Source organism: Caretta caretta, chromosome 25, assembly GCF_965140235.1.
Source record: "Caretta caretta isolate rCarCar2 chromosome 25, rCarCar1.hap1, whole genome shotgun sequence".
NCBI classification, from domain to species: domain Eukaryota; kingdom Metazoa; phylum Chordata; order Testudines; family Cheloniidae; genus Caretta; species Caretta caretta.
Window position 1 is genome coordinate 18,892,729 of NC_134230.1, and position 27,899 is coordinate 18,920,627.

The 27,899-nt window shown below is 59.2% G+C and overlaps 3 protein-coding genes across 3 annotated transcripts in view; 2 read left to right on the forward strand and 1 right to left on the reverse strand.

Moving 5' to 3' along the window:
- The window catches only part of UBA52 (ubiquitin A-52 residue ribosomal protein fusion product 1), a 375,240-nt gene extending 369,576 nt beyond the window's left edge, over positions 1–5,664 (reverse strand). The window contains exon 1 of the mRNA XM_075123221.1: positions 5,659–5,664. The gene's annotated coding sequence lies outside the window, so the exon portion shown is untranslated. The remainder of the gene's footprint in view (positions 1–5,658) is intronic.
- JUND (JunD proto-oncogene, AP-1 transcription factor subunit) lies at positions 4,819–6,705 on the forward strand. The gene has a single exon (XM_048830536.2). The coding sequence runs from the start codon at positions 5,174–5,176 to the stop codon at positions 6,143–6,145; it is 972 nt and encodes a 323-aa protein (XP_048686493.2). The 5' UTR covers positions 4,819–5,173; the 3' UTR covers positions 6,146–6,705.
- An 8,294-nt stretch (positions 6,706–14,999) lies between these two features.
- Positions 15,000–26,210, forward strand: CIST1 (colon, intestine and stomach enriched 1). The gene is made up of 4 exons (XM_048830545.2): positions 15,000–15,133; positions 23,626–24,003; positions 25,070–25,230; positions 26,004–26,210. The coding sequence occupies exons 1-4, from the start codon at positions 15,076–15,078 to the stop codon at positions 26,049–26,051; spliced, it is 645 nt and encodes a 214-aa protein (XP_048686502.1). The 5' UTR covers positions 15,000–15,075; the 3' UTR covers positions 26,052–26,210.
- Positions 26,211–27,899: the final 1,689 nt, after the last annotated feature.

Below are 27,899 nucleotides of genomic sequence, written 5' to 3' on the forward strand. Positions count from 1 at the left end.
CCAATCACTGGCCACGCAGGGAAGTGCGGAGGATTTGCACTGGTACGGTGTATGGAGGATCCTCAGGGTATGCCTGCAACCGTGCTGGGAACAAGCCTCCCAGCCCGGGCAGACAGACTCGCATTTGCTTGGCCTGCGCTAACGTGCTAAAAACAGCAGCGTGGACACTGCAGTTTGGGCAGCCGCTTGGGCTAGCACCCGAGCTCAGACTTAGGGGGTCGAGTGAGCTGGAGCGTCCGAGCTGCAATGTCCACACGGCTATTTGTAGTGCACTAACTCGTGTCTGGGACGCTCGCTCGCCACGGCGGGATGGCCATCCTGGAGCATTCACAATGCCAGAGGCTGCGGCACATCCCATAAGCCTGGGTTAGAGCTGTCTTTGGAGCTAGACTGCTGAAAGACGTATGCCAATTGCCGAAGATGCTAGGGGCATCCAGGGTCATTAAAAACTACAGTTCATCACCTTGCGCCTTCCACATGGTGTTGCCAACAACTTGCTGTGAAAAAGCCATTCCTGAACTTTACAGCTATTGAACGGAGAAACTCAGAGGCAGCTTCCCCAACCGGTAACCTGAGCCACAAGCCTTAACGTCCTGCCCACATGGCCAGACTCAGGCAAAGGCCTCGCACCACGCCCCAAGGTTAGCAAACGCGGGCTCTGGGGGCCAGCAGGGAAGCAAGAGGCAGAGTCAAGGGGCCTCTGTTGAGGATGGCCTGTCAGCAGCTGCCAGATGTTCACATCTAGGGTCTGAGCGCGGGAGCACCTCGGCTGACCTTGGCGGCGCAGGGGGACAGAGGCGGTACTTAGAGCGCAAACCATATAAGGCCATAAAGCTCCTCTGGGAGACTTTCTGGGCTGAAAGGCCTGGGGCTGAATTGTAGTGGGGCCCCACTGACAAGCAGAAATTGGTTCTGTGATGGGTGAGAGAGCAGTCATTTACACCTGATGTTTTCTGAGCGCTCAGGATACAATCAGGATATTCAGCAGCAGGCTGGGCTGTAAGGCCAGAGGGGACAGATGAAACTGCAAGAGGACTCACAACAAATGTCCTCAGAAAGTTCTGATTGCCCTTGGGGGGAGAGCTCAACAGCCCTGGGGCTCATTTCAGGTTTCTGTCTTAGGTCAGCTCATGCTTCAGCATTTCAGCCAGCCACCTGCAGGGCTCAGGAAGGGATCTCCCCACAGGATTCTGGGGGAGGAGGGTTGAGCGCCTTCCGCTGAAGCATCACAGGGATGGCTCTGGATGGAGCTGGGACATTGGACGGGGAAGGCCGGGCTCTGGGGTGACGCTGAGCATTGTCTCTCAGGTGCTGGGCTGGCTGGTTCTTGGTCATGTGCTCAGGGTCTAATTGGTCACCATGTGTGGGGTCAGGCAGGAATTTTCCCCCAGGTCAGACCAGCAGAGACCTTTGGGAGCGGAGCGTCACCTTCCTCTGCAGCGTGGGGTGCGGGCTGCTTGCCTGGATTCTCTGGGTGTATCTCACAATCCTTTCCCTGCCCCTGCGGGGCCTTGGGCACATCTCGATCCCTCCTGCTCTCAGCCTGTGGCACATACAGCCTAGCCTCCTGCAGGCTCATCTCGGCTGGTGGGGCTAGGGGCCCGCACTGTACAGGAGCTCAGACTAGAGGATCCAGTGCCTTCGGCTTGTGGGCTCCCGCCCACGTGTTTGTGCCAAATCACGGTCTGGTGGGGGGAAGGGCTGTGTACAATAATTTATTGCCAATAAATACAAAATTAAATTAAAATATTGGTGATGGTCTGAGTGCCACTGTGCTCTGCCGGCTGGAAGCCAGCCACCCCTGCTGCCTGGGTTGCTATGCAGGTTCCTTTAGGGCACAAACATCACCAGTTTGGGCAGGAATAAACTCGTATTAGCTGGTGAGGGTTTGTATGAACCCAGATCTGCCACTCAAGCTCCTACGTGCTTGGAAAAGAGGCCAGGCCTCCCCGAAACCTGATGGAGGAAAAGGGCTGCCTCCACCCCTACCTATCTGAATGCTGTTTCTGTTTTTCATCCCCAAACTAGTTACACTTCATTTTTAATAGAGCCCTGTAATATTAACCCTTCCCTGCCTCATCTCGCACTCCAGCACAGGCACAAACAGCCCAGAGCCAGCATCTCCGCTTTGGGCTCTGTGAATTTCTGAGGTGGAGCAGGTCCGGGGAGCCCACTGATTCTGACTGGGCGTTTTGCTGTCGCCCTCAGCAGGTACTGGATTGAGGATTTGGATTGCAGAGAGGAGCATAGAAAAATTATGTGCAAAATTTTGGAATACAGAAACTTTTAAGAAAATGCTGATTCGGCCACTGATTCTGTGGAAGTGGCCAAGTTGGACGTCCTTCCAGTTCATTTCCAGCACGGTCCCCCTTGGTGCTGCATTAACCCTCTGTTGAACACACAGCTCTCCAGGAGCATCCCCCCCATCCCAAGAGACCTTGCATTGGGACAACTTCCTCCAGTCAAGCAGAGGCGCATGACAAAAGCAGGGCCGCTCCTTGGGGGCTGCACGTGCTGCCTCTGCAGCAATCCCAGCCAGGTCTGGGCTGCAGGGCGACTTTGCTCCCTCTGTCTCCTGGAGTCAGGGGAGCAAATACAGCCTTGTTTAAATGAAAGAAAGTCCAGTTGCTTTTCCACAGTCGTCTGCTTGTGCCACCCTTGTGCAGTGCCCACGGTGAGCTAATCTCTTACCATCTGGTCACAATTAATGATAAAGTAGGAAATCGTTCTCCAGCCCAGCCGGTATCTACAGATACTGAATGGGGGAATCACAACCGTCTCCGATTTTTTCTATTCTTATCGCAAATGGCAAAGGCCTATCTTGGTTTCCAGCAAGTAAGGAGTTAATTCTGCGCTTGGCCCCCTCCCAGGTGTCTCAGATGAAGTAAGGAGGCAGGCGGGGAGTGAAGGCCCAATCAGGAAATGGTCTATAAAGCAGCTGACAGCCTGGACTAGAAGTCTGACTGCTGGCCCTGGAGTGAGAAGGTGGGTTTCTCTGGTATGAGGTGATGCTCAAAGGCTGAAAACTCTTTGTGAGTGAAGGGTTTGTTTTGCCACGGAGCTAGCTGACCCTGCCTGTTTGCACAAATGGGTATTTTTGGGGTAATTTTATATGGAGCTTTAATTGCTCTGTTCTTAAGGGACTGCTGAAATCCCAGCTCTTCCTCCCAGCTCCCTCCTTTCCAGTTTTATTTGATTTTTAAATTTAAAAATCAAATACCCTCCCCCTGCAACTGCATCCAACTAGGTAATTGCATGTCCCTAGACCTCCTCCCCCAGAATCAGCCTGTACTGAACAAGTGCCTGCCCTGACCCACCAAATGGCTTTCCAGCCTGGCAACAGTTCAGTGTAGTCTTCATTTATACCAGTGTGTTACCATGGAGAAGGTAAATTAAGTCAAAACATCCCCTCTGCTAAGGTGAGGTTTGGCTTTGACTGTAGGGCACCTGCTTCCTCCTTGAGACGGGGGAGGAGGGGACCTGCCATTGATGCTGGGTACCCAATGGGGGCCTGATGCCGGGACGGGCTGAGCTGTCCCACTGCTTGTGGAAGCTAATGGGGTGCAGGAGGGACAGGTCCAGTCCTGGGAGGCTGGAACCCCTTGGTGTCATTGCAGTGGGGCTCTAGTGGGTGGGCGCTGGGTGGCATGGGTGCAGGGAGGGACAGGTCCAGTCCCAGGGGGCTGCAACCCCTCAGCATCATTGCAGGGGGCTCTAGTGGGTGGGTGCTAATGGGGTGCAGGAGGGACAGCCCCAGTCTTGGGGGGCTGCAACCCCTTGGCGTCATTGTGGGAGGCTTTACCAGGTGGGTGCTGGGCGGCGTGGGTGCTAATGAGGTGCAGGAGGGACAGCCCCAATCCTGGGGGGCTGCAAGGCCTCTGCGTCGTTGCAGGGGGCTCTAGCGGGTGGGCGCCGCGGGGTGCAGGTGGGACAGACAGGTCCAGTCCTGGGGGGCTGCACGCCCTTGGTGTTGTTGCGGGGGGGCTCTAGCGGGCGGGTGCCGCGGGGTGCAGGTGGGACAGGGACAGGTCCAGTCCTGGGGGGCTGCAAGCCCTTGACGTCGTGGGGGGGGCCTCCAGCGGGTGGGTGCTAATGGGGTGCAGGCGGGACAGGTCCAGTCCTGGGGGGCTGCACGCCCTCGGTGTCGTTGTGGGGGGCTCCAGCGGGCGGGTGCTGAGGGGGTGCAGGCGGGACACGTCCAGTCCTGGGGGGCTGCACGCCCTCGGCGTCGTTGTGGGGGGCTCCAGCGGGCGGGTGCTGAGGGGGTGCAGGCGGGACACATCCAGTCCTGGGGGGCTGCACGCCCTCAGTGTCGTGGGGGGGGGCTCCAGCGGGCGGGTGCTGAGGGGGTGCAGGCGGGACACATCCAGTCCTGGGGGGCTGCAACCCCTCGGTGTCGTGGGGGGCGGGCTCCAGCGGGCGGGTGCCGCGGGGTGCCTCGTGCAGGGTGACGCGGTTTGGCAGGAGGCTGGGCGCCAGGGGCTGCCGGGGCGGGTCCCTGGACCCCCGCGGGACCCCCGGCGCCGCAGCTGCGGGCCCGGCTCCCAGCGCGCCGCCAGCCACCCCGGGCCGGGCCCGCGCGCCAACACCCCGTGACCCCGCCCCCTATGACATCAACCCAGGGGGCTCCGCGCTGTTGTGCCGTTTACAGGCCGGTCGCCGTGGTGACGGGGGCGGCCAAGGGGGCGGGGAGGGGCGTCGTGGCCGTGCCCCGCCCCCATGCAAATGTGCCCCGACCAGAACGTCATCTGCAGCCAATCCCGGCCGCACGCGGTGACCTCATCGGGCTGGCGCTGGGTATTTAAAGCGGCGCGGGGCGCCCCCCCGACGCGTGTATGCGAGAGCGCGGAGCGGAGCGCGGGCCGCGTCCAGCCTGTAACGCCCGGGGCCGCTGCAGCCGGGCCGGGACCGACCCCCACCCCAGCGCCCGGGGCCGCTGCAGCCGGGCCGGGACCGACCCCCACCCCAGCGCCCGGGGCCGCTGCAGCCGGACCGGGACCGACCCGCCCCCCTCGCCCCCCCCCCGCACGGGGGCAGCCCCAGCGGGACCGACCCCCCCAGCCGCCCCGGTGCCCGGTCCCCGCAGCGCAGCCTCCTGCAGCCGGCGCCGGAGGCTCGGCCCGGCGCCCCGCGGGCGCAGCCGCCCGGCGCCCCCCGCAGCCGGCGGGGGAGGATGGAAACACCCTTCTACCATGACGATGTGTTGAGCGCCTCGGCCCCGTCCCGCGGCGGCAGCAGCAGCGGCCTCCCCCGGCCCTTCCCCGGCGGCAGCATGATGAAGAAGGACGGGCTCGGGCTCAGCGACCAGGTGGTGGCCACCCTGAAGGCGCCCGGCCAGCCGCTCCACCCGCTGCGGGGCGCGGCCGGCGGCGGGGGCGAGGGCCCGGCCCTGCTGAGCTCCGCCGAGCTGGGGCTGCTGAAGCTGGGCTCGCCCGAGCTCGAGCGGCTCATCATCCAGTCCAACGGGCTGGTCACCACCACGCCGACCAGCAGCCAGTTCCTCTACCCCAAGGTGACGGCCAGCGAGGAGCAGGAGTTCGCCGAGGGCTTCGTCAAGGCGCTGGAGGACCTGCACAAGCAGAACCAGCTGGGGGCGGGCGGCGGCGGCGGCGCCGCCGGGGGGCCGCCCGGGGACCTGCCGCCCGCCGCCAGCCTGGCCCAGCCGCCGCCGCCGCCGCCCCCCGAGCCGCCGGTCTACGCCAACCTGAGCAGCTACCCCGGCACGACGGTGAACTACGCCACCGAGACCGTGCCCTACCCGCCGCCGCCCGGGCTGGGGGGCGCCCCGCCGCATCCGCGCCTCCAGCCGCCGCTCAAGGACGAGCCGCAGATCGTGCCCGAGGTGCCCAGCTTCGGCGAGAGCCCGCCGCTGTCGCCCATCGACATGGACACGCAGGAGCGCATCAAGGCGGAGCGCAAGCGGCTGCGCAACCGCATCGCCGCCTCCAAGTGCCGCAAGAGGAAGCTGGAGCGGATCTCGCGGCTGGAGGAGAAGGTGAAGAGCCTCAAGAGCCAGAACAGCGAGCTGGCCTCCACCGCCAGCCTGCTGCGCGAGCAGGTGGCGCAGCTGAAGCAGAAGGTGCTGAGCCACGTCAACAGCGGCTGCCAGCTCCTGCCGCAGCAGCACCAGGTGCCGGCCTACTGAGCGCGCCCGGGCCGGGCCGGGCCGGGGCGCACCCGGGGCCCTGCGCCGCGCGGGGGGCGCGCACAGCGCACCGTGCCCGCTGCCCGTAGCGGGGCTGTGCGCGCCTGAACTGAGCCGGGGCCCTCGGTGCGGGGACGCTGCGGACGCACGTGCGGGGCGCCAGACAGGCCCGGGGCCGCTGGTCCGGGCGCCGCAAGACTCGGGAGGGGCCTCTGCCTTGCAGGGGGGCTGTGGGCGCAATGGCAAAGCTGGGGTGGGGGGCGCCCGGCTCGGTCAGCCGGAGCCCGTATCGCCTACCGAGCGCTCCGGCGCGGACTCCTGCCCTCGCCAGGGCTCGGACAAGCTCGGCCCCCCGGCTCCGAGCGCACGAATCCAAGAGACTGCAGAGCTACCCAGGTTCCGCCTCTGCAGAGCCGGGCCTGGGGCGGCCCCAGGCGATAAGCTCCAGTGTTCTGTTGTTTGAAGTGTTTTTGCTCTATTTATGTTTATACTGGGCCCAATGTTCCTCCCCCTTGTTCTATGCTCCACATTCCAGTGTGCAGTAAAGTCTTGTGCCAGGAGCCGTGTCCGCTGTCTCTCTTCTTCCCCCCCCTCCCCACCGCAGGAGAGGTGGTGTAAAGCCAGCCACCAGCTCTGCCTAATCGGAGCTGGGTTGGTTGTTGCTTGCTGGGCGCTGGCCTGGCTGGTGCTCCCCAAGGCAGAGGGAAGGAGGCTCCCCCCCGCTTCCCTGACCTAACTACTTGTTGCAGAAAGGAGGAGAAGCTGCGCTCAGCTCCAGTTATGGGGTGGAGGTGTCCTGTGGTCAAGCGCTCCCCCTCCTGCCCATTGTGGAAACTACATCTGTGCGCCCCCACAGGAAGAAGCTTCCCAGCTGGGTTCTTGCTGAGAGTAGGGCTTGGCCCTGGAAGCATCTATCGCAGGTGACTATCCTTGGGGGAAGGAGGCGTTTAAACAGCAGCTTGTGGTGGTGTGCTCTGAAATGTTAGACACCATAATTGGGGCAATTCCTTGTAAGGACACCTGGTCCAGTTGCAAGTCTGTGTTCATTTCAGGCTGCCCTTTCCCTGCTGGTTAGTTGTGGTGGCGGCTGCTGGAGTCTTGCTGTTCTGTGAATTAATAGACAGGCCTCAAAGGGGTGACTGGGGGCAAAAAATGAACTGTCAGGTTCTTGGGTCCATCACCTGTGGCACTTGTCTTGGCCTGGCGTGCACAAAGAAGGGTAGAAAGAAGGAAATGAGTTGAGAGAGAAAATGGAAGTGAAAGGGGCTGCTTGGTTTCTTAGAAACCCTATGACTAGGCAAACTTCTAGCTAATTGTAATTGACAGCTCTGCAAGTTTCTTCTTGGAAACGAACTTAAGCCCTAAACAGGTGGGTTGCCGTGGCCAGTGGCCTGTGATACTAGATGACAGGAAAGGTCCAAAATATTTTACCTAAGTGGCAGCTCTGTCTTGCTAAGATTTGCAGCAAACTGGTCAAGAGCTTAAAGGAAAATGCCTTTTTCAAAGTGTAAAACCGTGTCAAAGATTGGGTCAGACGAAACTTTCACACTGAGGTGTCTTAGTATCGGACAGTCCCACAGCGGGGTTGGTGGTTTCTAGAAGGGGATAATCTTGCAAAATCCAAGACCGCAACAGCTCATTAGGTGAGTTTTGGTCTAGGCTCTAATTTTACAAGAAGTCTAAGTCACATTAAATTTTATCCACTTGGTGTGTGACTGCATGTGGGCCTGGTGTGGGCCCACTCATCCAGGCCTGTTTACTGAAGGAGCACAAGGAAGGGTCTCCTTGTTGTTTTTCAAGGTTAACTTGATCATGCTCAGGTTGGTTTTCATCGGGCCAGGAAAATGGATTGTGAAATACTCTAATGGTAAAGCTCAGGGTGAGAGGAGTCCTCTAACTTTTCCACAGTGGTCTGAGATCCTTTAAAAACTAGCCACTTTTAATAGGACTGAAATGGGGTGTGGACAGCTTATATGGTACTTGGTTGTGCAATGCTAGGCCCAGAGCTGGCTGGCTGTCACTGATACTGGTACATAATCTAAATGGTGAACAACCAGTGAGGTGGATTCTAGCTTTGCTCAGGCCCTAGGGGGAAATAAAAACAAACTTTTGCCAATGGGAAAGGCAGCATTCGTAGGAGCTTTATTTTCAGCATTCCAAGACAGTGTTGTAAAATCTTTAAAGAATGTGTCCTTAAAGGCTGCACTTTGTTGTGGGAGCAAGGAACCAGTTGTCTCCTGCCTGGTCTTTACTGTAGCAGATAACCCCCAACTTCTGTTCCCAACCCTGTGCTGACATCAGGAATGAAGCTGAGCCAGAAATGAAGTGAACAAAAGAGCAGTATTCGTTTGAGTGCTGTTCCCAAGTGGTGACGCCCACACTTGGCAGGAGGAGCCATGCTCCAAGTAATGACTAGTCTAGGGAAGCCAGGTGGTACAGTGGGTCTGGTACTGGCCTGCTGGGGGGTGCCACCTCCTGAATGGCCTGTGCCCCCGGCCCTCATCGCTGCTTGGCTTGGGAGGTTGCATGCATTAGGTGGTGCAGCTGGACACCTTTCAGGGACTCTTCAAAACCAGCAGCCTGAGGTGCCCAATCTGAGTTCACTATCAAGAACGAGAACGGATGCCAGATCAGTGTCATGCAGCCTTTAATCACAGATCTTTGTTTTCTGTGTGTTGTATCTAAAAACAACTACTCAACACCAGAACCACTGTGCTTCCCTGAAATGAGAAACTGAGGGTGACAAACCACTTTGTTCCTAACAACTTGTACATTGGCTGGAACATTCTAAACCCTGGCAGCAAGTCAGCGGGGGAAAACTTGCCCTGGGAAGAGGGGGAAGGTGGTTTAAAGCTCTTATAATTTATGCTGGGAGATTGCTTGGCACTGAGTCTTTTCCTCATTTGTCTAAACAGGCAACAAAACTGAGGGGAATAAAAACCCATTTGCAGCCAATGTACATTAAACCTCAAAGCTAGCCCAGAGCAGGAACTCCGCTTCCCAGCCCCAGCCAGCGGTCCCCACGCTGAGAACAGCTTGCACAGGATAAAATGGCTGGAAAGCCTCCTTTTGGGTTTTGCCTGGAAAGGCTGGGGAAGAAATTGTGCTGGTTGGATTTCCCTAACTACTTAGTTTGCAGGTGCTGGGGTCAGACTAATCCCTACCCTGCTAAAGGCTTTTCTCAGACTGAGTGAAATAGCCTAAAAAGTGGTTTTTGTCCATGCTTCTGTCCTGAAACCAACCTGAAACAAGGGATGGTGGAGCTAAACACCCTGCTTGAGAGCTGGACTCCTCTCTCCTCTTTCTCTCAGCCCCCCCACCCCAGTTGCTCTGGGGCCCAGAGCCTCACTCACCACACTGGGGAGTCAGCCCCAAATGCATGGTCTGGGTGTAGCATTCAAGCGCTCAACAGTGGTAACCTCGATTGAAGGGAAGCATGGCTGAGACCCTGTCCTATGAGCTGGGCCCCTGGCCCTGGCTTTGCATCTCAGCAAAATTGTTGAGGGGTCAGCTCATGCCCCACAGCCTGAGAGCCTGGAGCCTCTGCCTCCCTCCTGCTGCTTGTTCTCCCCTTGCTCTCCCTCGCCTTCATCTCCCGTCTGCTGCTGGCACTGCCCTGGGCTGAGTGCTTCATTCTTTCCACCCCTTGTGGGGTTCAAAGTGCTCCCTTCCCATCTGCCTACCCACCCGCGAGCCACGGACCTGGGCTTTCCCGCTGCCCCTCTGTCCCATTGCTGTCCATGGGGCATCGGCCAAAGTGCTCTGCTACCTGGACAGCTGCAGAGAGAAAGCTCTGTCTGCCTTCCTCCACCATGCACAGGCAGGTAGCACACTGCTACGCCTGCCTCTCCTTTGGCAGTCTGGGCTGTCCATCCCACCTCCCACTTGTGGGAGCATCCACCCTGCTGCCTGGGGTGATTGGTGTTATATTGGCAGCCCCCGTCCTGTGTTCTAGTGAAAGCAGTCCTAGTCAGCGGGGGGGGCAGGCCCTGCCCCAGAGCATCTGATGGCACCAGGTCCACTCCCCCCAGCCTCAGCAGCCACAGACTGGAGTGCACGTTCCAGCTCACCCACCCTTTGGAAGCAGTGGTGAAGGGCCAGGTGTCCCGGCGTCCCCGGGCGATGCTCTGGAACTGCTCCCTACGAAGCCAGGCAGGACTCTGGGGAAGTCTCCTCTCTGGGAGCAGCCTGTCTGCAGGACACAACGCACACAGCTTCCACCTTCCTGGGTCTGACCTCGGAGCATTCAGCATCCTCTGCCCCTCCGTGCGATTCCCACAGCGAGTCTGCCCAGGTGGGGTCCTGGGGAAGCCAGAGGGTCCTACCCCCCAACTCTGCAGTCAGATGCGACTCTCAGCCAACCAGTAAAACAGAAGGTCTATTAGACGACAGCAACATGGTCTATTAGACGACAGCAACGTGGTCTAACACAGAGCTTGTAGGTGCAGAGAACAGGACCCCTCAGCTGGGTCCATTTTAGGGGGCAGTGAACCAGACAACCAGGTCTGCACTTCACTCCATGTCCTAGCCAGCCCCAAACTGAAAATCCCTCCAGCCCCTCCTCCTCTGGGCTTTGTCCCTTTCCCAGGCCAGGAGGTCACCGGATTCCTTTGTTCTCCAACCCATTAGCTCTCACCTCGCAGGGGGGAAGGGCCCAGGCCATCAGGTGCCAGGAAACAGGGTGTCGGCCATTCTCTGTGTCCAGACGCCTGCACACCTGCCCTCTAGGGCTCTGCAATGATCATACATCCTTACCCCTCCACCTAGATACTTAAGAACTGCATCGGGGAAACTGAGGCACCCCCACAATATTCAGAGGAAACATTAAGAACAGCCCCGCTTTGTCACACCAGGTTTGTGTGTGCACTGGCAGGTGGGCAGCGGGGGAGCTGGGGGGCACTCAGAGAAACCCAGCACCCACCGCGTGGGATTGCCCAGACACCTGGCAGAGCAGCTGGGTCTGGGCTCTCTAGGGGCTGGCCCTGGGGGGAGCTGAGGGACTTTTCAGGGTCAGGATGACTGTTGAATGACAAGAAGGCCCCAGGGAAGGGAAGGATGGGCTGGGGACAGGAGCCGCTGTGGCTTCCTCTTGCCTTCCACAGAGATGCTGCAGGGTGAGGTCAGGTTTAGGGGTATGTGATCAGATAGAAGGGACAGGGCTATCATCTCTCCCCCCCCCCCCCCCCGCCCAAACCTAGGGGGCATGGCAGTGAATAGTGACACTGTCAGGTACCTGCTCTCCTCACATGCAGGCACAGGGCAGAACTGCTCCTGCAGGACCCTAGGGCTGCACAGAAGGCCTGGCCCTGCTTGCAGGTGCTTTGCTCTTTCACATCCATGCATGTAGCAGGTGATGCCTCCTGCTGGGGGGCAAGCACCTCTCCCAGTGCACTGACTGGCTAGGCTGCAATGGGTGTTTTCCCCATAAATCCACCCCCCCTTCCCTGCCCCTTTGTCAGGGGCATGGCATCCTTTTAAACACAGCAGTGACTTCCCTGTATGCATCCCATGTAGGCCCAGTGCAGTGGGGGAGGGGGGGAGAAGAGGACATTTTAACCCCCCCCCCCCCATCTTCAAGGGATCCAAAATTGTCAGGCCAAAGCACGTAGGGGGTTATCCAGGGTCAAGGATTGGAACAGCTGCAAATGGGAGAGTCTTCAGTCTCCATGTAAATTATAAATCACAGCAAAATACTGACACAGAAGCCAAATCACTAAAGCTTTTGTAAACCCCTAAAAGCCCAGATTCCACAGAGCTCTGACTAGCCCCTGGGCTCCTCGCAGGGTGCTTATTTTTGAAATGGTGACATCCAGGGCCCCAGAATACCCACTTGCCCCCGCCCGCAATAATGGACTCCTAGAACTAGCCCTGCCCCAGCCTAGCACTGGCCCTGACTCCCCATGGGACCCTGGGGGCAAGGGGCTCCAGCTAGGATCAGTTAGTTGATGGCTGGCTGGAGGCTTGACCACGTGAAGCAGGACACAGTGGTGAAGTTATTGTTCAAATGGTCACACGGGCTGGTCACTATGGCCATCTGCCTTTGAACTCTGCACAACATTGCTCTGCTAAAGGCGATGGGGCTGGTTCCAGAGTCTGCATTCCCTCTTTGTGCTGCATCAGCTCCAGGGTCATGGGCTGTGGAGTCAGCTCATATGGGGTGCTGCCTTAAGCTACTCCCTGCTGATGTGGGGCCTGGCTTTCCCGAGTGCAGAGCCCCCACCCTGCCAGCGGGAACTGGGGGCCGCAGGCCCTTAGTGCTGCAGAGATGAGGGGCCCTGTCATACCTCGAAGCTGCTGTCTGAGAAGCATGGGGCTAGTCACACGGATACTGACCTCCTTTGTAAAGCGCTTTCAAATCTGCTGCAGAAAAGCACTAGAGAAGAGCTGCTGGGTAGCACTAGGATTATGTGGGGGAATGCGGCCTAGTGATCTGAGGAAGGGGGTTCAGGCTCTGCTCTGTTTATAGAAATAGCTGGGTCCTCTATTGAAGCTACCTCTGGGGTGGAGCACAATGGCTTTTGGACAGCACTGAGTGACACTGCACAAGGGTTCAGGCAGGAAGAAGATGACCGGTCATCTCCACAGGTTTCGGAGTAGCAGCCGTGTTAGTCTGTATTCACAAAAAGAAAAGGAGGACTTGTGGCACCTTAGAGACGAACCAATTTATTTGAGCATGAGCTATTTTCCACAGTATTTGTGCTGGAAATGGCCCACCTGATGATCACTTTAGATAAGCTATTACCAGCAGGACAGTGGGGTGGGAGGAGGTATTTTTTCATATTCTCTGTGTATAAATAAAGTCTGCTGCAGTTTCCACGGCATGCATCCGATGAAGTGAGCTGTAGCTCACGAAAGCTTAGGCTCAAATAAATTGGTTAGTCTCTAAGGTGCCACAAGTACTCCTTTTCTTTCCACAGTATGCATCCGATGAAGTGAGGTGTAGTTCATGAAAGCTTATGCTCAAATAAATTGGTTCGTCTCTAAGGTGCCACAAGTCCTCCTGTTCTTTTTAGGTCATCTCTAGAGACTGGAGCTCCAGTAATTTCAGCTGGCGTTGAGAGCGCATTCCCCCTCCTGCCGGTGAGGTGCTCCTTGAGGGGAAGGGTTAGTAATGAGACCCTCACTAGACTGGCCCCAGTTACTCCTCCGCTATCCTAGGGCCGTTAGCTGCGTTACTGGAGCAGGTTCCGACCACAAGCCGAGTCCCACTCTGCTAGGAGCTGTGTGTTCCTGGCCTGAGGCTCTGACCCACAGCTTAGGGAAGTCAGTGGGAGTATGGGGGGGGGGAGGGGACTTTGGCTCAACCCTTAGGAATGCAGATAAAATACCCCTGTTAAAACAGCCGATGAGCTGACTTCAGACAGGGCTAGATGGCAGAGCTAGTAGCTGAAGCCCCCCTTTGCATGCAGCAATGCTGTGCCCTGTTTGCCCCCTCGCTGTCCCGGGCTGTGTGGGGGAACTCTGGGGCAGCCAGCAGGCTGCGGTTTGTGGGGAGGAAGCTTTCCTCCCAGCCTTGCATAAACATTTTTTCCTAATCCCTGGTACATTGTTCTGCCTGGATGCCATTCAGAATCACAGACCCAAGAGGAAGCCTCTCGCCTTTGGCTGGGACTGTTTGTTGTGAGTTGCCTGATCAAAAATGTCCAGCACCGGCCCACAATGCTTTTCCCTTGCAGGCAGGGCTGTGGCACTGGGCAAAAGCTTGGGCCGGCTTAGTGAGAGCTGGGCCCGGGGTTGTGCCAGGTGGGTGGGAGTGGAGGAAGCTCAGTGTCCCAGTCTCTGCCACTCACTGCTCTAGGTCAGGTCTCTCCAGCCACCCTTCACAGCCAGGCTCTGCCATGTACTGGCCATTCCTCACGTAACTGCTGGCATGGGACCTGCCAGGGCCTCTGGTGCCTCTCTCAGCTGTCTCCAGTGTCTTTTCGGGCAGGGGGCGAAGCCCCTGCAGTGAGTGACAGCCAGGAACCATGATGCCTATGCTTTCTCCCCTCCCCGCAGGGCCCAGGCAAGGCCAGGAGAGCACCCCCTGAGCAAGGGCTTGAGCCCTGAACCTTAGGGAGGGGGCTCAAGGAATCTAGGCAGCTGCTGGTCCAAAGGGCACCAGAGTGAGAAATAACCCACTTAACAACTCTGGCTACCCCTGCCCCAGGAAGGAGCAGACAGGAAACAGCTTTGGGATAGGCTGGGGCAGGACACACTGAGCTTGCTGGCCACACATGGTGTCACCCAGGGGTTTGGGAAATGGAGGGAGCTGGGAAGGACCTGGGGGTGACGCCAGCTCTGGATAACGGGCTTTGGAAGGGGAAGCTTTGGCTGCCTGCACATACGAATGATGCGGAAACTGAGGCACAGAGTGGGGAAGTGACTTGCCCAAGGTCATAGAATAAATTAGTAGCAGAGCTGGGACTAGACGCCAGGAGTCCGGGCAGGAAATAAGGGCTGCATGTTTAACAGGCTGGGTAGCTAGCCACTGGAACAATTTACTGAAGGGGGGGAGGGGCAGCCTGGCCATGCCCCTGGCAATGTTTAAAGTGGGATCCGCTGCTTTCCCGAAAGATCTGCTCTGGGACTGACTGTGGGAAGGGCTCTGGCCTGCGCTTGGCAGCAGCTCAGCTGAGAGGACACCAGTGGCCACCTGGCATCGCTCTAACCACTAGACCCCACTCTCCTCCCGCAGCGGGGACCAGAACCCCGCAGTCCCCAGCCCCCTGGGGTGCGGCCCGGGCGAGGGGCCCTGTCCCGGCTGGTGCCTGGCTCTCGCCGGGTGCGGGCGCCGCTCCGGGCCCTGCCTGGGGGCGGGAGCGGCCCGGGCTGAGGGGCTGCCCGGCGGCCGGTCTCCGCCCAGGTGCGGCGGGGCTGGAGCCCGGGGCGGCGCCTCCTGCGTGGCAGGATCCCGGCAGGTGTCCGGGAGCCGGAGCGGCGCCGCCAGCATGGCCCGGGGGACGCGCTGGCTGCTGATCGGCTGCGGCTTGTGCCTGGCGCTCGCAGGTGAGGGGCAGCCCTGGGGGGCAGGTCCCGCCCGGAGGGAGACCCGGGGTCTGCCGCCCCCGCACATCGGGGGCTCCTTCCTTCCTGCTCCCCGGGGAGAGGGGGACAGCCGGGGGGGGGGGGTCTGATGAGTTAATGCAGGGTCAGCATTAACCGTCGGGGGGGAGTGAAGAAACTTTCTAATCCGAAAGCTTCTCGGATCTGGGTGCTGGTCACCCCAGGGAGAGTCTGGCTCGTCGGGAGGGTTCCCAGACTGTGCCCTGTTCCTGCACCAGAATCCAGTGCTCTCGAGCCAGACCCCTCCTCCCCTGGGGTGCTGGACCAGCGTGTACTGTGGGGGTGCTGGGAGCCATTGAACCAAACTGTAACCCCTGGATATGATGGGAACCCCTTCGAGGCAGGGGGTGCGGCAGCCCCCCCAGCTCCAGCACCAATCCCCCAACCCCCCACTTTGTGTGAGTGCCCTGTGCTGCAGGGTGCATGTGTTCTTGAAACCAAATTGGGGGGGACGACAGAAAGTCACCGTAGAGTTAGTTACCCCAGGGCTGTGAGGTGGGGGCAAGTGTGTCCCCCCTGCAGTGCCCCCCAGCGCTAAACCAGTGACACTTCAGGCCAGCAGCCCTGTGTGTTTGTTACAGGACACTGGCAAATGGAGCTGGCGCCCTGCAGGCTCCCTGGGCTCAGATGCAGACAAACCCGCTTGGCCGGTTGCAAAGGCTCAATGTGCTTGGCCTGTCCCTTTTATTAACAAATTCCTAACTATCCCGGTCCCCAGCTTGGACCCTGGGCCTTCCTCCTGGTGCTTGAACATGGAAGGGCAGAGCTAGGCCTGTAATGCAGAGGGTCTGACAGCAGGACTCGTTCGGCTCCTGTCTTCCTGATGGTGGAGGTTTGCCATATTTGCCCATTGGCTGGGAGTCCTGCCTCCGGCAGCCACCATGTGCATGGCCCCGCATAGTCTGTAGTGGTTGTTGCATGGAAAATCTAGCTCCCCTAGCTCCGGAGACCACCCCCCTCCAGGGGCAGTGGTGCCTGCCTGGCGCTCACGGCATCCACTGACTCCCTTGACGCCTTCGAGGAGCAGTGGGCGCTGTCCGGGGTCCTCTGCTCGGTGTCCCCGTCCGGTTCCCTTCGTTTGACCCTTTGACCGCACTCCTGTCCCTGTTGTTCATTAGTTGTCCCCCGTAATTATTTGGTTTTCCAGGTCCTGTGGACCCCCCCTTAGGCTGGGGGGGGATCCTTTAGCAGTGGGTGGGCTTTGCCCGCCCAGTTCCTGGATCCCAATAAGGCTGATGGCTGTGAGCTGTCAGGAGGGCAGAGAACTGTCCCTCTCAGTGCACTGGGCAGCTCTGACATGCCGTGAAAGAGCTGTCTTATTAACCCTTTCGTGGCTGACCGTTGCTGCAGAAACTGCTCTGCTCTGCTCCTCCATTTCTGTCCTGGGCCTGGGAGCTGAGATCCATTGCGGATTCTGGGGTGCAGAGCCAGGCATGGACGGACTCTGCTCCCCATGGAGAGGGGGTTCCCCTCCCTAAACCGGGCCGCTTTCCGCCCCTTCCCCAGGGAAAAGGCCTTTGGCGCTGAACACGGCTTGGGCTGCACAGCTCCGCGGTGCTGGGACGAATCCGTCTCCTCCAGGAGAGGGGCAGTGTGGAGACAGCAGCAAGGATGGCATATAACCCGCTCGGCAGCTGCTGCTCTGAGGGCTCCCTGGACCTGCAGCAGGATTCCCTCCACAGCACTCTAGGGGGCGCTGCTGCAGCGTGGGGATGGGGAACGGTTTTCCCACGAGGCCTCCGCAGGGCCTGGGCCCTGCCATCTGCCACACGCTGGAGTGTGACACCCCCACCCCTGGGCCGTGCCCCGATGACGGCGCAAACCTGCTGCATGCACTGGGCTTCCCTGGGCCACTGCCTCTGGCCGCTTGCCAGGTTGCTGGCCGTGTCCTTGTGCCCCTTTCTTGAACGGGGCTCTCCGTCACTCCGTACGGGTGCCAGGCTTGGGCTCAGTAAAGACAGGCTGAGGGGCAGCAGAGCTGGCTGTGTGCCTGGCCGCTACAATGCCATGGAGCCCTTGGCCATAAGGGGGCAGCACTGCACAGAGCCCTCTCTGTCCTAGGGCTGGGATGAGTGGGCTAGGGTTCCCCCAGCTCTATCCGGTGCAGGGACAGTGGTTACTGGCTCTTGGATTAAGGCCAGAGGAGACGCGATGCTCGAGGCTGACCCCCTGCATAGCACAGGCCGGGGAACCTCCTGCAGCGGTTCCTGCACCCGGCCCGGAACGTCGGGTGGAGCTCGGGAGGAGCTCTTGGGGAAAGCTGCCCAGTCTCGATTTTAGCTGCTGAATGACCGAGAATGCAGCACATCCCCTGGGCCTGACCAATACAAGCTCCTTCTGTCCAGTCTGAATTCATTTCGCTTCCAGCCACTGCCTCTCATTCTGCTTTTGCCTGCTAGATTCCAGCCCCCCACTGTCAGAAATCTTTCCCCGCCTAGGAGCTTGTCAGCCAATCAAGCCCCCTGAGGCTGAAGAGCTGTCTCCCCCCCCCCTTGTCCGCCCCCCCCTTTGTCTCCCACTACAGAGCAGATTTTCCAAACCTTGAGTTGTTCTTGTGACTCTTCTGAGCCCTTTCAATGTGCACTGTCCCCACTGCCGTCCAGGGATGGTCTCTCCAGGGCCGTGCACAACGCCGGCCATGCGTCGGGCTGCATGAGATTTTTCTGCCCCGCTGAAGTGACTGTCAAAGTTCCCGGCTTTGGTACCAAGCAGTGCCTGCAGCTCTCTTGGTGATGCGGGGCGGGGGGGCATTCGTCTGATGCAGCCAGAGCCAGCCCAGGGCTTCCCGCTGCCTTTCGCAGGTGCCTCCCGGCAACAGAAGGTTTTGCAGATTCTGTTTCCTCTGTCCTGCGTTTCACCCCCCCCCCCCCCCCGACCACCACGCAGGTTCTCTGCCCTGCCCACCCCCCGCAGCCCATTGCATGGAACCAACCTGCCCTATCTCCCAAGTCTCAAAATTAATTTCTCCCAACGCCAAGGAACAAACGCTCCCACTCGCTCTCCTGTGACTCCTCAGTGGCTTTCCTAGCTGGAACGCTGCCTCTAACGGTGCTGCTGAGCTCCCCTCCAGCATCGTCATCCCACGTGCTCGGTGTTTAATTAAAGCCTTGGCAGGCCCCAGGCCGGGAGTGTGCAAGGGTCTGAGCTCGGGCAGTGGCTTGGTACACTCCGCCAGGGATACCATCCTGGAATCCTAATGTGGCAGGTGGGTCTCTTGTGAATGAGCCATCACGCGAATGGCAAAGCCCCTTACCAAGGCATGCGTTGGCTGGCGTGGTTTACAGGTCAGAGGTCAAGAGTGAATTTCCTGGGGCCTAGCTCTAGGCGGGCCTGGGCCTGCAGGGCAGTCTGTGGGGCTAAGGCACTGGAATGGGGCTTCAGTTCTTTGGGTCTGATCCAACCTTCCCAGGTGAGCGTGGTGGAAGCACCTAATCTCTGTGCCTTGCTCCCGCTCTGTGAGATGGGGCTAAGACACTGTCCCAGGCTGTTCATACTACGGGCTCAGCGAGGGCCTCCAGATTTCCTGGCAGCGGAACTGCCTGACACTTAGCGGCCCCGGACAGCCGCTGCTCTCAGCTGCCTTCCCCTTGTTGGATTTAAACTTTTAACATGAAAGTACCCAAACTTTCTTCTGGCTCCGCCTTGCCTCCCATGATGGATGTGGCAGCAGTTTAATGGGGTTAGGGCTTCTGGCACAGTCATGGCATTTAAAAATGGAGTAATAATTCCTTGTGTCTGGAAGGGCTGGCGGAGCCTTAACAACCTTGCAAATAAATGGGGTTGTATTTAGGAACTGAAAACCCTCCAGGCTAAAACATTATCCTTTCTGAAACTGAAGGGAGATCGGGTGTGGGAGGCACCACTCCAGAAATGAGTCATTTTGAACAGGAAATTAGCACTTGCCTTAGATCCTACCCAGAAACAGGGCCTCCCGCTGGTTTGTCTACCTGTAAGGTGTTGGAAGGGCAGGTTGTTGACTTGATGCCTGTGCTAGGGGACCAGTGTGAAGGAAACTGCTGTATCCTAAACTCCCGAGGGACAGTTTACTCTTAAAGCTGTCAAATTGCCGGGGGTGGCCTCTTGTTCACCTCAAGGTGGCCTCCTAATGAACAGACTAAGTTAACTTCTTCTCACAAGGCACAGTCAGCCTGTGGAACTCACTGCCAGGGGATGTTATGAAGGCCAAAAAAATAACGGTTCAAAAACAAACTAGAGCAGTTCCTGGAGGATGGACCCATCAGTGGCTGTTAGAGCATGGGGTTGGGTTCCTGCCCATCCTGGCTGAGGGTCCCTGAACCTCTGACTGCCACATGCTGGGACTGGACGACGGGGGCTGGATCACCCGGTAATCGCTCTGGTCTGTTCATTCCCTCGGAAGCACCTGGCACTGGCCACTGTCAGAGACAGGACACTGGGCGCGATGGACTGTTGGTCTGACCCAGTGTGGCCGTTCTTGCAATCTGAACTGAGTGCAGAGATGCATCTGACAGGGCTTGAGCTTGGTGCAGAGATCACAGGAGGCCGTGGAGGGTAGCTGAGAGCACCCATGGATCTCCTGTGAAATGCAGACACTGCCTCCCCTTCAGTTCTTCAGGAGCTGTGAGAGTGGGGGTGTGCAGCAGTGCCAGGGACGTGCACCCTGGATTGGCAGCCCTGCGGGTCACAGACTCCAGGAGGCCAAATACAGATGCCTGGGCAAACAGGTCTTGTTTTCATAGCAATGAAAGGAGACTCCAGACCTCCCCATCCACCTCGTTTTCCAGTGAGCTGGAGCTTTGGGGTGTGAGTGAAACATTCTGGGGGGGCCTAAATATTCCCTCTCAAAATCCACCAGTTCTGCCACCTAGGTGCACCTGTCTCTGCCCTAAGTGGGCCATGGTCACCCTTCCTGGGGGTCCTACATGACCAGAATCCTGGTCATTAAAATTTGGGTTCCCTTCAGCTGGCAAGTCCCAGGGCCCTGGCCGCTCTGCTGCAGGGTGGGGACAGGCCGCTCACACAGCCAACAGGGCAGCAGCTTGGGAATAGCAAACGCAATGGTGCGGATAAAGAGGGCGGGTACATATTGACTTTGCATCAGCCAGGAGGGTGGGGTGCAGCCTGGGTGGAGGATCGGATACTTGTTCCCAGCTGTGCACACAACAAAAGACAGGTGTCTCCCCCCTAGTCTGTACCTGCCTGGGAAATGGGAGCATGTTACACATCTGCCAGCTTCAGCAGGGCTAGGGACTGAAGGGACCTGTAGCCATTTGCACAGCACTCACTGCTGCTCTAGGGAGGGCTGGGGAAAGAGGGGCACCCAAGGCAGGTGACTTGCCCCAGGACCCCCAGGGAGTCAGTGGATTAGAATCTGGACATTCCTGGCTCCCAGTCTTGTGCTCAGGCCTCTCAACCCTGAGCCCCTGTGTTCTTGTGGGGGAAACGTCCAAGGAACCAGTTTCAGGATTGAGTTGCTGGCAGGGAGGCCAAGACGCTGGGTGAATTTCTCTGCTTTGCGGGGTTTGGGGAGAGACTAGGCACTTCCCTATGGAGAACAAGAACAATCCTGTGCCATGAGATGGGGCAGAAACCACCCCTGGCAGCCTGGGGCTTGGAAGAAACTGCTCTAGGGACAAGCTATTTCAGGGTTGCTCCTCGGAGGCTTCTTGTACCTCCCTCTGAAAAGCCACGGGGCTGGCCCCCGGGCACTGGCCTGGATGGAGCATGGCCTGTTCCGGTCGATGGATCGAGGCCGTGGCTCAGTGGCCCGTGTGCTCCATGCGCTTGCCTGCGTGGGCCTCGGCCTCCCGCCGGCTCTGGGAATCCTCGCAGCAGCTGGTCAGGTGCAGGAGCAGTGGTGCCTGTTGCCACCCCTTGTGTGGGGCACAGAGCCCGTGGCGCTGAGAGGGGGAGGAAGGGGTCACGGCAGCCCACTCTCCAGCTTGTCTCCTCTGCAGCCTGGGGCTGGTCCTTTAAATCTTGTGCAGCATCTGTGTCCTCGTCCCAGGGAGGAAACGCCCCGCCCCCAGCACGGGGCTCATGGCGCAGCCTCCAGGGAACTCGCGTCTGTGGGGTGCTGAATGCCGTGACAGGGGCAATGTGGGGTTGGGGGCAGTGGGGAGGGCTGGGGTTTTCCCTGCTAGTGAAGGTGCCTACGGCCATGCCCACAGGGCCCCAGGCAGTGTTCCTAGGGGGGTGGGGAGAGGAGCTACAGGCCAGAGGTTGTGCCCAGCTAGTCGCCTGACTACCCGGGGGCATTTCCCCTTGGGCTGAGCGAGAGGCAGGATTTTGCTGATTAAACCTCCCTCCATTCCCCTGCCCATCACAGCCCTGGGGACTTTCCTGTCCCATCAGCCCGGGCAGTCACTCCCAGCAAAGGGAGTGGGGGGTGTCTAGTGCCACTCCTGGGCACGCTCCAGCTGGGAGCACTCACACACACCCCCGCCTCTGCATACACACACTCCTGAATCCCCGCAGCACCCCTAAGAAGCCTTGTTATCCCGCAGCAAGGCCCTGGCTTCCCCCCACAGCGTCAAGGATATTAACAATGGCAGAACTAATAACTGTGGTTTGTAACATATTGTTTAAATCAGAGGTGATCCCGGCAATTACAGGCCGGTAAATCTGACTTCTTTACTATAGTTTCAACCATTTTGCCTGGTACTGAACAAAATTGTCAGACACGTAGATGAACATAATTTGTTGGGGAAGAGTGAACATGGTTTTTGTAAAGGGAAATCATGCCTCACCAATCTACTATAATTCTTTGAGGGAGTCAACAAGCATGTGGACAAGGGGGACCAGTGGACATAGTGTACTTAGATTTTCAGAAAGCCTTTGACAAGGTCCCTCACCAAAGGCTCTTAAGCAAAGTCAGCTGTCATGGGATAAGAGGGAAGGTCCTCTCATGCACTGGTAACTGGTTAAAAGATAGGAAATAAAGGGTAGGAATAAATGGTCAGTTTTCAGAATGGAGAGAGGTAAATAGCAATGTCCCCCAGGGGTCTGTACTGGGACCAGGCCTATTCAACATATTCATAAATGACCTGGAAAAGGGGGTAAACAGTGAGGTGGCAGAATTTGTAGATGATACAAAACTAGTCAAGTTAGTTAAGTCCCAGGCAGACTGCAAAGATGTACAAAAGGATCTCTCAAAACTGGGTGACTGGGCAACAAAATGGCAGATGAAATTAAATGTTGACAAATGCAAAGTCATGCACATTGGAAAACAGAATCCCAACTATACATATAAAATGATGGGATCTAAATTAGCTGTTACCACTCAAGAGAGAGCTTGGAGTCATGGTGGAGAGTTCTCTGCAAACATCCACTCAATGTGCATCGGCCGTCACAAAAGCGAAAGAATGTTGGGCATCGTTAAGAAAGGGAGAGATAATAGGACATAAAATATCCTGTTGCCTCTGTATAAATCCATGAGACACCCACAGCTTGACTAGTGCATGCAGATGTGGTCGCCCCATCTCAAAAATATATAGTGGAACTGGAAAAGGTTCAGAAAAGAGCAACAAAAATGATTAGGGGCATGGAACAGCTTCCATATGAGGAAAGATTAATAAGACTGGGACTTTTCAGCTTGGAAAAGAGACGGCTAAGGGAGATATGATAGAGGTCTATAAAATCAACGCAGTGTTTGTGCCATGGCAAGGGCAGCTGCTGCCCCTGGGGAGCCAGCCCTGAGACCACAGCCTGTCCCTGCAGGGCGCAGAGCTGCTGTCTGGGATGCGGGCCTGCCTCCCTCAGCAGCAAGGCCAGAGCCCAGCCTGGCAGCATTTCCATGACAGCCTGAGGCTAGATGGTGTCGTTGAGCAGCCTCTGCCCCCAGGAAGGGCTGAACTGGCAGGGCAGTGCTAGGCGTCTCGGGCTGAGGTGGTGCTCTGGAGCAGGGAGGCAGCCTGCAGACAGAGCCCTGGGCCCCCCCTCCAGGCAGTGGATCTCAGCTGGGGCAGGAGGTGCTAGGAATGCAGACAACAAGCCATGAGATGAGTTAAAAGTTACGAGACTCCACAAACACTGGGCTCCCTTTAGTGAGTGGCGAGGGGCAAGCGGTTCCATTTCAAGCTTGTCCCGACCCGCGGGCTGAGCTCCTCGCTGGACCCTGCAAGTGTCTCCTAAGGGCTTGTCTCCAGCAGCCTGGACTCAAACACCAGGTAGCAGGAAAGCTGCTAACAGGCTAGGAAAGGCCCTTGGGGAGGGGGGCAGAGGTCCCAGGCTGATGCTAGCATGAACGTGATCTGACGTGGGGGCCCTCAGCTTACTGGCTTATCTGCAAACACACCCTTGCCACCGGGCCTCCCCTCCTAGTGCTGGGATCATCCTGGGCCGAGCGGGGTGAGCTGGGAATGCCCCCGCAGCACTGGGGTATCACGGAGCACAGCGCCCTCGGCTTGAGTGAAATCTTCAGAGCAAACCTGGTAACTCTGATTCCCCTTCCTCAGTGAGGGACCTTACTGCCACAACTGTCTCCCAACCAATCGCGTCCAGCCAGCACCCCGCCACCGCGACTACCCCTCGGCAGAGCTCCCTGTCCGCGTCCAGCCAGCACCCCGCCACCGCGACTACCCCTCGGCAGAGCTCCCTGGCTGCCTCCGGAGACACCTCCCTTCCCGCTGCCCCGGCCGACAGCACCGCTGCATCCACGCAGTACAGAACCACAGCAGCAGCTCCGGCCTCGTCCAGAAACCCAGAATCTGCTTCCAGCCCGCCCCTGTCCCCAGCCAGCCCCGGTCACCCCTACACCTCCAGTACTCCTGCTGCCAGCTCCAGTGAGAGCCACACGACTGAGTCCAACAACGGCACAACGGCCAGTGGCTCGGGTAAGAACCGGGGTGCAGGGACATGCAGCCTCTTTTAACGGGGGCGAGAGGCACCAGGCAAAAGGCTCTGCAGGCCTCTGGCCCCAGGACAGGAGCAGCCCAGCGGTAACAAGGCAAGCTTGCCTCCCCTGCCCCCGGGGAACCCCCTGAGTCCTTGGCATCTCCCCAGAGACTGCCACCAGGGGAGGCTGGTGCTCACCCTGGGCTTTGGCAAAGGATGGCAGTGGTCAGTCACTTCCGCCCTCCATATGGCAGCCCCGAGCCCTGGAGCCAGCCAGCGCCTCTAAGGCGAGCCGTGGTCACTGCCCTCAGGCCACGGAACCACACTGGCCGCTACGGGGCTCCCAGGGCCGCCCTGCACCAAGCACTGGTCACGGGACAGGCCTGCCGACTGCTGGGCGCGCAGGGTGGGTGCGCAGGGTGGGTGAGGCGCATGGGTTTCCTTCAGCGGGGGTCGCTGTCTAGCTCTCACCACCAGATGGCGCAGCGCTCCCAGGCCTCAAGGTGGAGGAGACAGGTGTTCCAGCAAAGTGGGTGGGTACCTGGGCGGGTGAGATGACCGATCACATGGGCAGCGCCCTCCTGGCTCCTCTGTGCCCTGCCCCACGGAGCGTCTCCTAGGTGTGTGCAGTTATATCTGTAGAGCAGAACGCCTGGCCCCGCCGGAAATCGCACAAAAGGATTAGAACAATCCACAGCTGTAGGAGCTCGGGGGTTTCTGCCTGGCGTTTCTGTGCCTGGGGGTCCCTTTTCCCAACTCCTCAGACCCAGAAGCAAGAGAAACTCTCATTTAAAAAGTAAAAAAAAAACAAAGCTGCAGATCTGCAATCCCGGGGCTCTGGGGGCCTCTCCTGAGACTCGCCAGAGCTGGTCTCCAGCCTCTCCCCACCCCGCAATGCAACTCCTGACCCCCAGCCAGGGCCCAGTCCTGCAGCCAGGGTGTCCTCTGCCCCGTCATGGACACGTGTAGTCTCAGCGGGGGGAGCCGGGGCCGCTGAGCAGGGTTCTCAGCCGTGTGACTGCAGGGCTGGGGAGGTGTCTAAGCCGAGCGCTCTGTCCCCTCCAGAGGTGCCTGTCCCGGAGCAGCCCACGCTCTCCCAGAGCCCCGGTCTGGTGGCCGTGATCTGCATCTTCGTGGCCATCCTGCTCATTGCTGCAGGCGTGGTGGTGGTGAAGCTCTGCCGCAGGAGGGAGCCGGCGTTCAGGAAGCTGGATGAGGTGCCCATGGTGCGTAGCTCCGCAGAAGACACGGCCCCTGTCCCTGCCCGCTGTCCGTGCATCTGTCCCAGCCTGTAGCAGGTCCTAGCATCTCTGCCCTGCTATTGCAGCATCCCACAGAGGGGCAGGGGCAGAACGAGCTGCCCCCTCTTCCACTGAGGCTCCTGCCTCTGGGCCCCAGCCAAAAGTGAGCTGCTGCTGGGGCCTGCGAGCCCTGCTGTACAGTGGCTGGGGAGACCTCTGTGCTTCCCCAAGCCCCCCTCCGGGGAGGGGTGTTGGTGTGAAGTGTGGGCAGAGGGCTCCCCAGTCTGCAAGCAGCCGGGGCTCACCAGGAGCAGGTTAGCCCGTGTTAGCTGGCGCAGCGGGCTGGAGGGGCTGCTCAGGAGAAGGGCTGGTCTGTGTACAGCCGCCAGAGAGCCTGAAGGACAGGGTGGGGTTAAATGGGGGCGAGGGCTGGGCACAGGTCGGGCGTCCCCTCGCCGGCCCGCAGGGCGCTCAGAGGGCACAGTGCTTGTTCCCGCGGAGATGGGCTGCAGGGTGACACAGCGCCGATCTGGGTGCTGCTGTCTGTGCTTGGGGCCAGGCCGATCCGCCAGCGGTAACAGCCCGAGGCCGTAGCGCCCTGGGGGAGGGCCAGGGGCGGGCAGTTCCTGGCCCAGCCCCACCACTGCTGTGCTCCAGGGTGTTGCTGCAGGCGTTCCCCTCGCTGCCCTCCAGCTGCGGGGGTCTTACTGACTCTCTGAGTGGCCCTGAGCGCTCACCCTCCCCTCTCTCCTTCACAGGGGAAGATGACCGAAGACTCGCCGTTCGCTCGCTACCCTCCAAAATAAGGGGTGTCTCCTCCGGCCCTGGCTGGAGCTGAGCCCAGCCTCGTGCCAGGGTAGGAATCCGCACATCTGTCCTGGCCACTCCAGCACCTCCCGGCCCGGCCTGGGTAAAGCTCCCCTACTGCTCAGGGACTGCGCGGGAATAAAGAGGCTGCTGGTTTTGCTGGTCTCCGCTCCCGCTGCCTGTGGCCCCGCACAGCTCTCCCCGCAGCCGCGATGGGGGCAGGGGCGCCGTGGACTCTGCATGGGATGCACTCACCCTCCCGTGTGGCTTTGGCTAAAAGCAGCAGCGTCCCCCTCCCCCTGCACTATCAGCTCTGCGCTGCCATGGGGGGCACCAGTTGCCAGACAGAGACCCAGGCCGGGAGAGGGAGCATGTCCCCTCTATCGCCCCACACCGGATCCAACCCAGGAGGCCTGCGCCGGCCTGGGCGCTGGCTGCTTGTCTCCACTGAGAACCGTGTCCCCACCCACCACTAGTGTCCCCTTGGCAGCATGAGTCCTGGGCCGCGTGCTGTGCTCCTCGGCTGAGCCGCATGGAGGGGGCTGCGTGGGGGCTGGACACCACTGAGGAGCCACCTGTGGGGCTGAGATTCCCTGGCCCAGGGCTCAGCTGGGAGCAGCCCAGCCGGCGACTGGCTCTGGAGTCACTCTGGAGCGATCCGAACTCAGGGCCGGGCACCAGGGAGCAACACAGTGAGTCCTGCTCCAGTTCTAGCCACAGGCAGGAACTCTCCTGCTGGAGTGGGGGAGCCTCCCACTAGCCAAGTAAAAGGGAGACACGCCTGCATCACACCCAGCTGAGCTCTGGCCTTCGGTGTGGGCCCTGCCCCCGTGCATCTGCCCTGGCTTCCAGCTCCTCTGGTACCTGCTTCCCATGGCGTCTCCCGCTTGCCCCTCTGGGGGAAACTGCCCCTTTAAATCTGGGAGAGGCCTGCGGCTGCAGCCCTGGGTCTGCCCTGGGTAATTGCTTGTTTGCTGGTGCCCATCACTCAGCCCAGGCCCCCAAGAATCCACTGCACGAGCTTTCTTGCCAGCCCTGCAGGGAAGGCGAGGCTGTCGGCAGAACCAAACCACCTAGCATCTACCTCAGCTGAGCAGGCCCAGCGTACTAGGGGGCCATGGGTCTGAGCCATCCCTGGGCTCCGGCTGCTCTACGGGGTCCTGGCCTCACTACTCCGGGTACATTGCTACAGCGAGCCCCCCGCCAGCCCCTCCTCGCCATGCCGGCTCCCTGCGGCACTGGTGCCCGCCTGGGTGTCACGGGGTCCCCGGGCGATGCCCTGGAGCTGCTCCCCATGAAGCCAGTCAGGACTCTGGGGAAGTCTCCTTTCTGGGAGCAGCCTGTCTGCAGGACACACAGCTCACCCAGCTTCCACCTTCCTGGGTCTGACCTCGGAGCATTCAGCCTCCTCTGCCCCTCCGTGCGCTTCCCACGGCGAGTCTGCTCAGGCCGGATCCTGGGGAAGCCAGAGGGTCCTGAACCCCAACTCCGCAGTCAGACGGGACTCTCAGCCAGCCAGTAAAACAGAAGGTTTATTAGACGACAGGGACATGGTCTAAAACAGAGCTTGCAGGTGCAGAGTACAGGACCCTCAGCTGGGTCCATTCTGGGGGGCAGTGAGCCAGACAACCACGTCTGCACTTCACTCCAGGTCCCCAACCAGCCCCAAACTGCAACTCCCTCCAGCCCCTCCTCCTCTGGGCTTTGTCCCTTTCCCAGGCCAGGAGGTCACCTGATTCCTTTGTTCTCCAACCCTTTAGCTCTCACCTTGCAGGGGGGAAGGGCCCAGGCCATCAGTTGCCAGGAAACAGGGTGTCGGCCATTCTCTGTGTCCAGACCCCTGCACA

Excerpts from the sequence above, each read along its gene's own strand:
- CIST1 (XM_048830545.2), top strand. The coding sequence starts at position 15,076 with ATGGCCCGGGGGACGCGCTGGCTGCTGATCGGCTGCGGCTTGTGCCTG. Across the intron at positions 24,004-25,069 it reads CACAACGGCCAGTGGCTCGG|AGGTGCCTGTCCCGGAGCAG; the intron begins GTAAGAACCGGG and ends TGTCCCCTCCAG. Across the intron at positions 25,231-26,003 it reads AGCTGGATGAGGTGCCCATG|GGGAAGATGACCGAAGACTC; the intron begins GTGCGTAGCTCC and ends TCTCCTTCACAG.
- JUND (XM_048830536.2), top strand. The coding sequence starts at position 5,174 with ATGGAAACACCCTTCTACCATGACGATGTGTTGAGCGCCTCGGCCCCG.